Consider the following 12,577-nt stretch of genomic DNA (forward strand, 5'->3'; position numbering starts at 1 on the left):
GTTATATTCTTTGGGAAAACCATGTATTCTTGGAATTGGGAATTGAAAAAAAGTTGAGGAAATGGAAATTTAATGAGGAACAGGATTTCAGTAGGCTTAGTGGGATTCGTTGGTTAATGATGGAAGACCTAGGGCTGGAGAAATACAGACCAGTAAGATGATAAGGAATTTATTTACTTAATTATTATATACTAGAGGCCCGGTGCTCAGTCCCTTGGCCTGGTCTGCGGGGATCTGGCCGAAACTGGCCCTCCAATATCCCCCGAGGGATGCCGAATTGCAAGAGGTCAGTTCTTGGGTGACACACCCTGGAGAACTGCAGCTGCCAAGTCACCGCAGCTCAGCAGCTCCTGTGTTAAGCGTCTGCCCCCTGGTGGTCATTGCACATCATAGCTACCGGTCAGCCAGTCGAACGGTCGATCGGTTGCTTAGGCTTTTATATATATATATATAGATTCTAGGAGTAAGAAACCTCATTGGAAGAACTATCCTTGAATTAACCCAGCCTGAGTACTAGTTGAGTTGGTGCTGGAACTAGTTGAACATATCGTGCATTAATTTTCTGGCCTGATTTCAGAGAGTAGCCAGGCAGGTTCATTTTCTGTGCAGTCTGCGCCTGCCACATGGCTTTCAGAGCTGCAATTGTGGTCCCTTCTAGGGAGAAGCTTTTATTCTGCATGATGTGGTAGTGTGGGTGCTGATTTGCCTATCTGTGTTGGAATTAGGGGAGAAGATGGGTAATGTTCCTTGGCAAGCTCCTTTTGTAGGGTTTTGTAGAGGTGGAATCTGTCTGTATGATGTGCAGAGCTGGAGTTCTTAGTTGAAGGCTATTTGCCTTGTGTGGAGTACCAACAGTGCTAGAAATACACGCCCTCCTTCCCCTGGCCTTCTTTCATTGCCACCCAGGCTAATGTCCGAGGTGAACCACATTTCACTTTCTTTCATTTGTGGATTAATCACATGCATATGCCTAGTATTTTAGTCATTCTTGAGGTACTACATCCTAATATTTCCAGGAAGATTTATAGTCATCTCAAAAGTGAATTTTCAGATAGTGCAATTGAAGTAGTAGCCTAAGGTCCAATAATTTTAAATAAGTAAAATCCTGGCTTAGGTTTAGAATATCTCTGATTGTACTCACTAATATATTTTATTTAGAATCAAATGTAAGTTTAATTTGAATAGATTTGTAAAAAAATTTTTTTTGTTGTGATAATTTTAAAGGGTATGTAATGTAAGACAGAGGAATACATGCTTCTCCACTCCCCTGAACCTAATAGCTAGTAGTAGTTGTCTCATGATAAATCCTTTAACTTTTGTCTACATGCTAACAAGGAGAGTCAGTCTAGCAATCCTTGAGCTAAAGTGTAACAGGAAGTCATTCTCAAAATTACCTTCTAAAGGATGGTTTCTCTAAAATCCCAAATAAAATAAAGCCTGCACTTAATTGATATGTTTTAAGATCTTTATTTCTTAGATCAGTGATGGGGAACGTCTGGCCCACAGACTACATAAAGCCTGTGAAATTATTTGGTCTGACCCTGCAAAGGCATTTGGGGTGAATTAATGAAATACTTGACCAAATATAGCAGGCTAATTTTTAAGTTGATAGTTTTGTATGGCCCACAAATAATGTTATAAATATCCAAATGGCCCCTGACAGGAAAGAGGTTTCCCACCCCTGTCTTAGATGAATAAACATATGTAACTATTGATATAAATATATCTGTTTTGTGTAGTTTTTCTGTAATTGACAACATATAAAGTGGTCTTTCTGTAATTAATGACATTTAAAGTAATCACTAGATACAGTCACAAACAAAACCAAGACATTGAATATGGAATGATATTCTACTAGGAGGTGATATTTGTGGTGGTCATGGTTTACAAAGACAGTGGTTTTTAAAAAATTTTATGAAATATTTCATATGTATGCAGCAGTATAAGAAAAAGATTATGAGTATGAGAAACTGTAACTGTTTTTTTAAAATATATTTCTTTATTGATTTCAGAGAGTAAGGGAGAAGGAGAGAGAGATGGAAACATCAATGTTTAGAGAGAATCACTGATCAGCTGCCTCCTGCATGCCCCCCACTGGGGATCAAGCCCGCAACCAAGGCATGTGCCCTTGGCCAGAATCTAACCTGGGACCCCTCAGTCCGCAGGCTGATGCTCTATCCACTAAGCCAAGTTGGCTAGGGCAACTGTAACTGTTAATGTAATTATTTATCTCTTTGCTTTTCTGCGGTGGTATGTTATAAAATCATAATTATCCTATCTAATCCTATCTAATAAAGAGGGAATATGCTAATTGACCATCATGCTGTTGCAAAGATGGTGGTGCCTACAGCCAATAAGGAGGGAATATGCTAATTGACTACCCCACCCTCAAAGATGATGGCGCCCACAGCCAGTAAGGAGGGAATATGCTAATTGACTGCCCCGCCTTCAAAGATGGCAGCTCCCACAGCCAATAAGGAGGGAATATGCTAATTGACTGCCCCACCCTCAAAGATGATGGCACCCACAGCCAGTAAGGAGGGAATATGCTAATTGACTTCCCCGCCCTCAAAGATGGCAGCTCCCACAGCCAATAAGGAGCGAATATGCTAATTGACTACCCTGCCCTCAAAGATGGCGGCTCCCACAGGCACAAGATGGCGGTGCTCAGTCCCCTCAGCCCCACCAGGGTGGCAGGCACGTGGCAAGGCCGGGCCTGCCCCCAGGCGGGCCCAGACGCTCCGCGTGCCTGCCTCTGGAGTCCCCCAGTCCCCTCAGCTGCCCAGGGCCAGCCCAAGGTGCAGACAAGCCTCGGATGGTGGCTGCCCAGCCACTCAGGGCCACCTGAGGCTCAGGTAACCAGGGCAGGCCAAGGCTTGCGCTGCCAGCAGTGGCAGCAGCAGAGGTGTGATGGGGTGTCACCTTCCTTTGATCGCTAGGTTGCCTCCCGGACTGTGAGAGGGGGCAGGCTGGGGTGAGGGACTCCTCCTCCAGTGCATGAATTTTCATGCACCGGGCCTCTAGTTATAAATATAGTTACACACATCATTGTATAAATCTTTGAAACCCTGTTACACATGCCCCCCTTATTTTGTGGGCAGAAATAAACCCTTTAGGAGTCACAAGTAATAGGATAAGATATTATATCTGGAAAAGGTTTTATTGTTAACATTACAAAAGTTTTCACTACATATCTATTGACCATAAAGTACAAAAAACTTTAACGAGTTTTTCATTTCTTTAGTTAATTCTCTTAACTTTAATTGAAAGGGTGCAGATGAGAGGAAGAGATAAAGGAAAAATCATATTACAGATGAGTTTTCCTCTTTCCATTCAAATTACCATAAGGATATATTTTAGCAGTAAGGTATCAATTGCTAGATAGCAATTTCCTTGCATATTTATTTTAATTAAATTTAACACCTCTAAGACTGGGTTGTTTGACTTCTCTGATTTCTCATGACTACTTTAATGTGTAAATCTTCCATTGTCCTCAGGATTCAAAAATTTCCTCTATGGAGCGTGGGCTTCGAGACTTGGAAGAGGAAATTCAGATGCTGAAATCAAATGGGGCTCTGAGTACTGAAGAACGGGAGGAAGAAATGAAGCAAATGGAGGTCTATCGGAGTCATTCTAAATTCATGAAAAATAAGGTAATGGTATGAGATATCGTAATTTTAAAAAGGGGGTTGAGAATTGATGCTTATTCCTACGCCCTTACTGATGATGTAGCACTTCATACTGTTTTATCAAACTTCAGGGAAGAATACCTGTAAAATAATTCTTTCAAGTGGAAATTGCCCAGAATTAAACTCAGAATTATAGATGTTCTATAGTTGTTTCAAGTTTTCACTTAAAATTACCTGTATGAGGCAAAGTATGTAGTATTATAGTTTAACATTTCATGTCTATCAGTATTGCTGAGATGATTTAGTAGAATTACATCCAGTTGAGGTTTTCTCACTATGTGAGGCATTTAGTTCTCTGCCTCTTGTGAAGTATTTTAAAAGTCAAAACCCTAAGAAGCTGAACCCAATATATCCCCAGCCCCCATCCAGATATGGCTGAAATAAAATCATGTTTTTTCTTCAAATATAGTTCCATAAAGAAAAACCATTTGCTCTGTCCCTTGGAGAAGATCATTTGTATCAGGTTTATTTTTTCCCATGTGTGTTTCAGGTATATGTGAAGTAAGATAAGTATCACATGTCTCTCTATACTTATAAATTCACACAATATTCCTTCCTTAGATCTAAAGCCATTTAGATTCTATAAACTATTTAGGCACATTGGAGTATTTAGTTTATTATAATTGTCAGTTTACAGGTTTGTTGTGGTTTAATTAAAAATCATACTTGTAATTATAAAATACTAGTGGCCCCATGCACGGATTCATGCACATTGAAAGGAAATTATTTGAAAGAAAGATTTGTGCAGTAAATGTTTGTTTTTAAACTAGAGGCCTGGTGCACGAAATTTGTGCACTTTGGGGGGGGGGATCCCTCAGCCCAGCCTGTGCCCTTGCAGTCTGGGAGCCCTTTAGGGGGGGATGGGGCAGTGCGCCTAAGCCAGCAGTCCAACATCCTTAGTGCTGCCGCGGAGGCAGGAGAGGCTCCCGCCACAGCCGCTGTGCTCACCAGCCGTGAGCCCAGCTTCTGGCTGAGCAGTGCTCCCCTGTGGGAGTGCACTGACCACCAGGGGGTAGCTCCTGTATTGAGCGCCTTCCCCTGGTGGTCAGTGCACATCATAGCAGTCGGTCATTCTGCCATTTGGTCGATTTGCACATTAACCTTTTATTAGATAGGATTGCCAGTGCCTGTCATATGTACTAGCTAATTGGTTGCGTGCGATTGGCGCCAGTGAGAGCTTTATATGTATCATGCATGCGTGAGTCAATGTTGTGCATCATATGTACTGGCTGGTTGGTTGGATGGTTGGATGGAGGTACGGTTGGTCACTTAGCCTTTTATACATATAGATTACCTAGAAAATAAGTATCCCCCTTCCTCCTGCCATATCCCAATTATATTATTCCCCAATTTCTCAGAAGTGAAAATTGTAAGGGAGTGAGACAATTAAAACTATTCCTCCTGTTTCTGACTTCTTACTGTGGTACCCATACCTGGCATATAAATCTCTAGAATATTCCACTATTATTTTAAGAATCTGTTGTTAATGACATGACTACTGCCAATTTCATGTTAATTTGAAACTTAAAATTCACATATTCAAACTTTCTTTTAGTTTTCATTTTTTGTCCGAATTTGAGAAAAAATATTCAGCAATATAAGGTTTGGTTCTCATTTGCTGATTAGCACATCCCAGTTAATTTTAAAAAGTCTGTGAAAATAGAGAAACCATCTAGGGTCCTTTGAAGAGGGAATTAGGGAAACAGATTTGATTGGGTTACCAATATATGTTATTGTTACTTCCAGTTACTGCTCTGGCTCAAAAGCAGATAAGATCCAAGTTGACACATAAATAAAAAAGAATAATAATGTCGTGACAGGTAGAACAACTGAAGGAGGAACTAAGTTCGAAAGAGGCTCAAGGGGAGGAGCTGAAAAAGAGAGCGGCTGGTCTTCAGGCTGAGGTCTTTGCCGTAAGATTTACCCTCTTGTGTGCAGTGATCCCACAGTGGGACCCTGCTAGCTCTGGCTTCTGGGTGGCTTACACTTTTCATTTCCTATGGTTGGCAGCTTTGCCCAGTACTGGCACTAACCAGCCTGCTCTGCTCTTTAACCAACTCCTGTTCAGCAGCTTGAACCATATGTCACTTGTGTGCAGTGAGCTCTCACATGTTCTGGAAGCCCTATACCTGGTTCTTTATTGTTCCTTTTGTCACTGTATGGATGGTACTTCAAAGCTTGTTTATTCTCAACTCCTTTCCTGTTATTAGAGACTTGTTGGTTTACATAAATGGTAGTTTCTTTTTCTTCTTAGGTATATACAGATGTTCTAGGTCCATCACCTAGTATTTATTTGAATTTGAAATTCTTGAGTAAAGTGCTTTATCTTCATATGTAGACATCTTTAAGTTTCCATTTGGTGGTTTTGCAAAAAAATGTTCCTTTCTATAAAATAGCTGTATAAGCAAGATGGCGGCATAGGTACTTTATTCACATGCCAGCCTTGGAAAAAAGGCTTCCCTTGTGTTATCCTATTACCCAGCCGACCACTCAACTTTTTCACCAAGTCCTGAAATTGGTTGAGCAGAAACAATGTGTGAAATGTTAAAAATTGAGTATAAAATGTTAATTGGAAATAAAAAAATAAATAAAAAAAGATGTATAAAAAGTGATTAGAGTTATTTAGACTTACCTAGTAAATTAGATAATTAAAGTCTTTAAATCAAATTCAGTTTTCTTTCTTAAAGAACTTAAAATTCATTTCAAAATATAATAAAATAGCTAACACTTGAGCACTTATTATAAGCATTTTATAACCTATTAAATAGGTATATTATCAACCTCAATTTATAGATGAGGACACTGAGGTAACAGAGTGGTGCTTAGGAAACAGCCAGTAAGAGTCAGAGTTTGATTTTTACATAAGTAATCTGGTTCCAGAACCTGTGCTGATAAGCTCTTCACTGTACCACCTTATACTAGGCTGTGCACACATTTGTCACACAAGTGTCAGAAAAAACTACTCTGAAATCAATTGTGGGATAAGACTAGAATGCAGCATTAAAAAAAACCTTATGCTAATTTGGTATGTTTGCTGTTTATGGACCACTTTCTAGTACAGGGCGAGAAGTGAAACATTCTATCTGAAAGGGTCTAATTTGGTTTGTGGTAACCATGTATTGTCTAGAGAAGATACTCCATAACTTCCCTCTTTTTTTCTCAACTACTATTAAGTAATTTATTTTTGTTTCAAACAACAAGCTAATCACTTTCCATACATTATTTTATTTAATCTCTAAACAACATAGTGGCACTGGTTCACTTTCTCCTTATTACTGATTAGGAAACCAAGGCTTGTACTCCTAACTTTTAAACACAATTTGTGCTTTTAAACTCTGCTTTCTATTTAGAATATTTTCTTTATTTTCTCAGTCTTTATGATCAATATAACATTATTTGAAAATTCATAATGCAGATGATAGGAAACTGAGATTTTATATTTATTTTTGATCACATGATTAGAGTTAGCTGGAAATTTGAGTAATCTTTAAGCCATAGTTCTTTAGCTGAGGAAGTGATAACACTTTGAACATTTCTTCTGAATATTCATTCATACAGCAAATATGTTTTTAGTGCATTCTGTATGTTAGCGATAGGATAATACTAATGTTTGATGTTTGTTGGTAAATGGATATCATGAAAGGCTGTACCATTCCAGTATGTGATAACTCCTATATATTACAGGATGAAAATAGATGCTATTTATAATTATCTTCCACTGATGTCCTTAGTCTCCTCAAGTACTTTGCATGCAATAAGTACACAAATATTTGTTGAATGAATAACTATATCTGTAAATGGAGAGTTCATGCATATGGGAAAAATGCTTGTCTTCTTCTTGAAATTTATTCTTAGGGCTTTTAAAAAGTCTAATTTTAATTAAAGTAAAATTTATTTTATATTTCTTCATGGAAAATTGTTCTGAAAAGATTTGCCCATTATATCTAAGGTTATTACAATAAAATATTTTACGTATATTTTCTTTAGAAAAATAAAAAGTACTTTTCCTTTCATCAGTGATACTGAAATTATTGACCTCTTGCCATATTTCTACTTCCAATAATTAATCTGTCTTTCAGTGCACAGTTACCTTCCTAAGCAGTAGACATAATGTAAAAGCAGATTTAATTTCTATTACTTTGACTTACATTTAGAATAAAAGACTATTTAAAAAAGGAGGTGTTAGAAATAAATATTTCTAAGTTGAGATGAAAGAAATTTATAGGAAAATATAATCCTATTGATTTATGGATTAATTACTCTGTCACATTACACATGATATAGATTCTTACAGAAAGAGTTATTCATTCTCTGTTTAGGTCATCTTCATTTAGTTAGAATGGCATGTTACAGGTAATATAATTTTGTAGGTGAAATCTTTTTTTAGGTCAATACTCCCAACTCATCAAAATTATAAATATTTAAAAGCACACATTTATAATGTCTTATAATACAAAGTGGATTTTAAGATAAAGATTTTATGTAAACTTTTGAGAATGAGAAAAATCTTAAAAAATATAGCACAGTCAGCTTTTGATTTTAAATTTAAATAGCAATACTAGGAAGTGTTTTTTCCTTTCTGAATTACATCTACACTAATTCTGATTTATGTTCTGAAAAGGCCTGACTTCACGAAATGAAAAAAGTGTAGTTCATATTCTTATTAATGTGTCATAGTATTCTAATTGAATTGGAATTTTTCTCTTTTCATTCCTTTTCTAAGGGATTTAAAAAAATGTTTAAGAGACACAATAAATAAAACTGGAAATTTCCCTATTAGTCAAATAAGCTTTGTGAATATCTAAGATTGGATGATGCAAAGAGATGAATTATGTTCTCTCATAAAATTAATGATTAATGCTGCTTTTAGTTTCATATCTTGTGACTTAGATTTGTCAAAGATCCAGATCAGAGGTGGGTTTTTTATTTCTTTTTTCCTTACAGCATTTTGCTTTTTTCTATAGATTGGTCAGGTGAAGCAGGAGCTCTCCAGAAAGGACACAGAACTCTTAGCTCTACAGACAAAGCTAGAAACACTTACGAACCAGTTCTCGGACAGTAAGCAACACATTGAAGTGCTGAAGGAGTCCTTGACTGCTAAGGAACAAAGGGCTGCCATCCTGCAGACAGAGGTAAAAATGGTTTTGGGATTTGCAGGGACTTGATTCCTTGGCATCTTTTCATATATATTACCTGTGCTCTTTTTGTTATATAGCTTAGATTTGGGAGATAAGCATAATGTTATGATGGATTCTTTAGCAATATGATCAATTATTATACTAAAATATAACCATTTTGTTTTTGGATCTAACAAATTAAAACTGGTACAGTTTATATGTTTTTAATACTTTGGATTTCTCTAAGTGTACTTTAAATTAGCATTGTGAAATGAAAACATAGTTATAAAATAGAAATCTAAATGAAGGTTTTGTTCTTTACCATGATGAATCTTCTGGTCATGAATGGCAGTGAGTTTGGTTACCCCATGCTTGGATTATTAAGTGTTCTTAATTTTTTATATTATAAATAGCTTTAAATTGGCAAACTGAATTTACAGATGTTCTAGATAGATCTTGTTTTTGAACTACAGATCATTAGACACTGTGCCTTCATATCCTGTTTGTTAGTATTTTTAGAAATCTTAGATTAGTCTGTCAGCCCTGATTTCAAGTAGGGATACTCTATTTCTAGGCAGATGAGAATATCATGCTTGCAATGAGAAGAAATTGGTAATGCTATTTGGATTTACTGTCTTAATTCAAATATCTTTTTAAAAATATATTTTTATTGATTTCAGAGAGGAAGGGAGAGGGAGAGGGAGAGAGAGAGATAGAAACATTGATGAGAAAGAATCACTGATAGGCTGTCTCCTGCACACTCCCTACTTGGGATTGAGCCTGCAGCCTGGGCATGTGCCCTGACTGGGAATCAAACTATAACCTCCTGGTTCATAGGCTGACACTCAAATATGAGCCACACCAGCCAGGCACTGGAAATATTTCAATGAAGTAGGTAATTTAGATAGGAATAGGTAAGTAGTTCTGCTTTATAGAAGAAAAATAAAGCATACAGTATGGACTAGATTTTTTCTTTTCTTTTAAAGAACCAGATCATAGATAAATAAGGGCATAGTTTGATGGAAAAAAGGAATGGGGAGTAAAAAGAATGCATAAAAGCTATATCACAGATACCTAGATCAGAATCTTCAAGGGAGATGGAATGTGAAAATGACCAAAACTATTTCATATAATATTTTTGTACCATTTGGGACTTTGTTGAAAATTAGAGATTTGGATGACTTATTTTCCTTATAACTTAAATTTTTTCTCTACTTAAATTATGTTTCATTTTATTATATCAACTTCATTTTAACTCAGAGGGATATTTTGGGTATAAATAAGTCTCACAGTTAGTAAGCATCACAGTTAATTGAGTTTGAATTTAGCCTTACCAGCCAGGTGCATGATCCTGGGCATGCTGTTTACCTTCATTGTGCCTCACTTTACTTATTTGTAAGGTGATGCCTGCCTCATAAGGTTGTTGCTAGGATTGAACTAGTTTATTCATACCCAGTGTCTGGCACACAAAGTAATGTTACCGTAATTTTTATCATAAAAATTAGCAAATACATAAACTTTTAAAATGTTAAGAGAACATAGTTGGTTTTCTTTTCATGGGCATAAATTTTATATAGAAGATTTGGTCTTTCACATTTTTATTAAGCTACATTTAGGTTTATTAAGGGAATTTTGAATATAAAATTATGTAGAAAATGTTACTTGCATTGTTATTAATTTATAGTTTTATTAGCGTTTTCTACTTCAGTAACAGGTGTGCATGCAGTACTCCAAAAGGGTCAGAAGAGGGTGTGAGTGTTTTAGACATGAGCCTGCTTTCCAGTTTTGCTCCTCTGATAGCTTTGAATGGAGTCTGCAGGGTGGGAAACAGAACCAGGCAGTTGGTTAATGATAATGCAAACATTTAAAAGCTTGTCACATTCTAATAAATGACTTTTTCCTCTCGGCAATCCATCCTTCTCTTTGTACCCCTCTTAAATAATGTTCTTATTAAGTAGGTCTCACACAGATGGGCTTGTGATTGGTCTCTGGAACCGTAGAGAATAAAGACTGTATTTGTGGTCATTCTTGAATGGTTTTTATATTTGTTTTTAGCTATTATGGGAGTAACTGAATTTCAGTGATTACCTCATAAGTTACTGGGACAACTGCTCAAATGTGTCAGTCTCATCTTAAAATGTAACACTATATAAGCTAACTTGCCTTTGAATTTGGGATGATTATATGTATGTAATATACCTACTTATTAGTATTTACTTTTTTTTCTTATGTTAATTCGATGACACTTGACAAGAGTCACTTTTTCCAAAGCAACATTCTCATGTTAGAGCCCATAATAGGTAGTTTGAACCAACTCTGAAAATTCTCATATATTTCTGAAATTTGATATTGATTTTATTTTTCTCTCTGCAGCTACCCTAGACTTTAACTTTCAAATCACTAAATTCAGCACATATGAAAAAGAACATGTATCAAGGAGTTTTTTTTTAATTTTAAAGTTCATTAAGCAAAGAAGGGATATTAGAAAAGATCTGATTTTTGAATGCCTTTTCTGTATCTATTGATATGATGATGTGGTTTTTATCTTTCAATTTGTTTATGTGATGTATTGCATTTATTGATTTGCGAATATTGTACCAGCCTTGCCTCCCCAGAATAAATCCCACTTGATCATGGTGTCTGATCTTTTTAACATATTGATGGATTCTATTTGCTAATATTTTGTTGAGGATTTTAGCATCTGTGTTCATCAGAGATAATTGGCTTGTAATTTTCTTTCTTTGTAGTGTCTTTAACTGGTTTTGGAATTAGCATAATGCTGGCTTCTTAAAAAGAGCCTGGAAGTGTTCCTTCCTCGTAACTTTTTGGAATAGTTTGAGGAGGACAAGTATTAGTTTTTCTTTGAATGTTTGCTAAAATTCAACTGGTCCAAGACTTTTGTTTGCTGGAAGTTTTTAAATTACTGCTTCAATTTCATCAGTTGTTATTGGCCTACTCAGGTTTTTCTGATTTTTCCTGATTGACTTTTGGAAGGTTGTATGTTTCTAGGAATTTGTCCATTTCACCCAGGTTGTCCAGTTTGTTGGCATATAATTGTTCATAGTATTTGCTTGCAATCCTTTGTATTTCTGTGGTGTTTGTTATATCGCCTCTTTCATTTCTGATTTTATTTATTTGGGTCCTCTCTCTTTGTTTTTTGTTGAGTCTGGCTAGGAGTTCATCAATTTTATGTTTTCAAAGAATAAGCTCTTGGATGTATTCATCTTTTGTGCCCTTTTTTTTTCTATGTCATTTATTTCCACTCTGATTTTTATTATTTCCTTCCTTCTACTTCTTCTGGGCTTTTCTTTCTGTTCTCTTCCTAATTCATTTAGTTGTAGGGTTAGAGAGTTTATTGGTCCTTTTTCTTGTTTCTTGAGGCAGACCTGCAGTGCTATAAACTTCCCTCTCACTGCTTTCCCCGTGTCCCATAGGTTTTGCGTGGTTGTGTGTTCATTTTCATTTGTTTCCAGGAAGTTTTTAATTTCTTGCTTGATCTCATTGGTAACCCATTCATTGTTTAATAACATGCTATTTAGCCTCCATGTATTTGAGTGTTTTTGAATTTTTTTTATTGTAGTTGATTTCTAACTTTTTTCCATTGTGTTCTGAGAAGATGCTTGGTATTATATCAATTTTCTTGAATTTGTATAGACTTGTTTTGTGCCCTAACATGTGGTCTATCTTTGAAAATGTTCAAGGTGCACTTGAGAAAAGTGTATATGAAAATGTGAAATGTTTTGTAAATATTAGTTAGGTCCATCTGACCTA

General features: G+C 36.1%; 1 protein-coding gene across 16 annotated transcripts in view; it reads left to right on the forward strand.

Annotated features, from left to right (window-relative positions):
• ERC1 (ELKS/RAB6-interacting/CAST family member 1) overlaps nt 1-12,577 on the forward strand; it is a 524,562-nt gene that overhangs the window by 120,265 nt on the left and 391,720 nt on the right. For 9 of the 16 annotated variants that reach the window (XM_059683941.1, XM_059683945.1, XM_059683951.1 and 6 more), the window contains exons 5-7: nt 3,498-3,653; nt 5,510-5,602; nt 8,654-8,821. In XM_059683941.1, the coding sequence (XP_059539924.1) occupies nt 3,498-3,653; nt 5,510-5,602; nt 8,654-8,821 (417 nt within the window). The remainder of the gene's footprint in view (nt 1-3,497; nt 3,654-5,509; nt 5,603-8,653; nt 8,822-12,577) is intronic. The other 7 variants (XM_059683950.1, XM_059683955.1, XM_059683948.1 and 4 more) reach the window with 2 other exon arrangements.

This window comes from Myotis daubentonii, chromosome 2 (assembly GCF_963259705.1).
Source record: "Myotis daubentonii chromosome 2, mMyoDau2.1, whole genome shotgun sequence".
NCBI classification, from domain to species: domain Eukaryota; kingdom Metazoa; phylum Chordata; class Mammalia; order Chiroptera; family Vespertilionidae; genus Myotis; species Myotis daubentonii.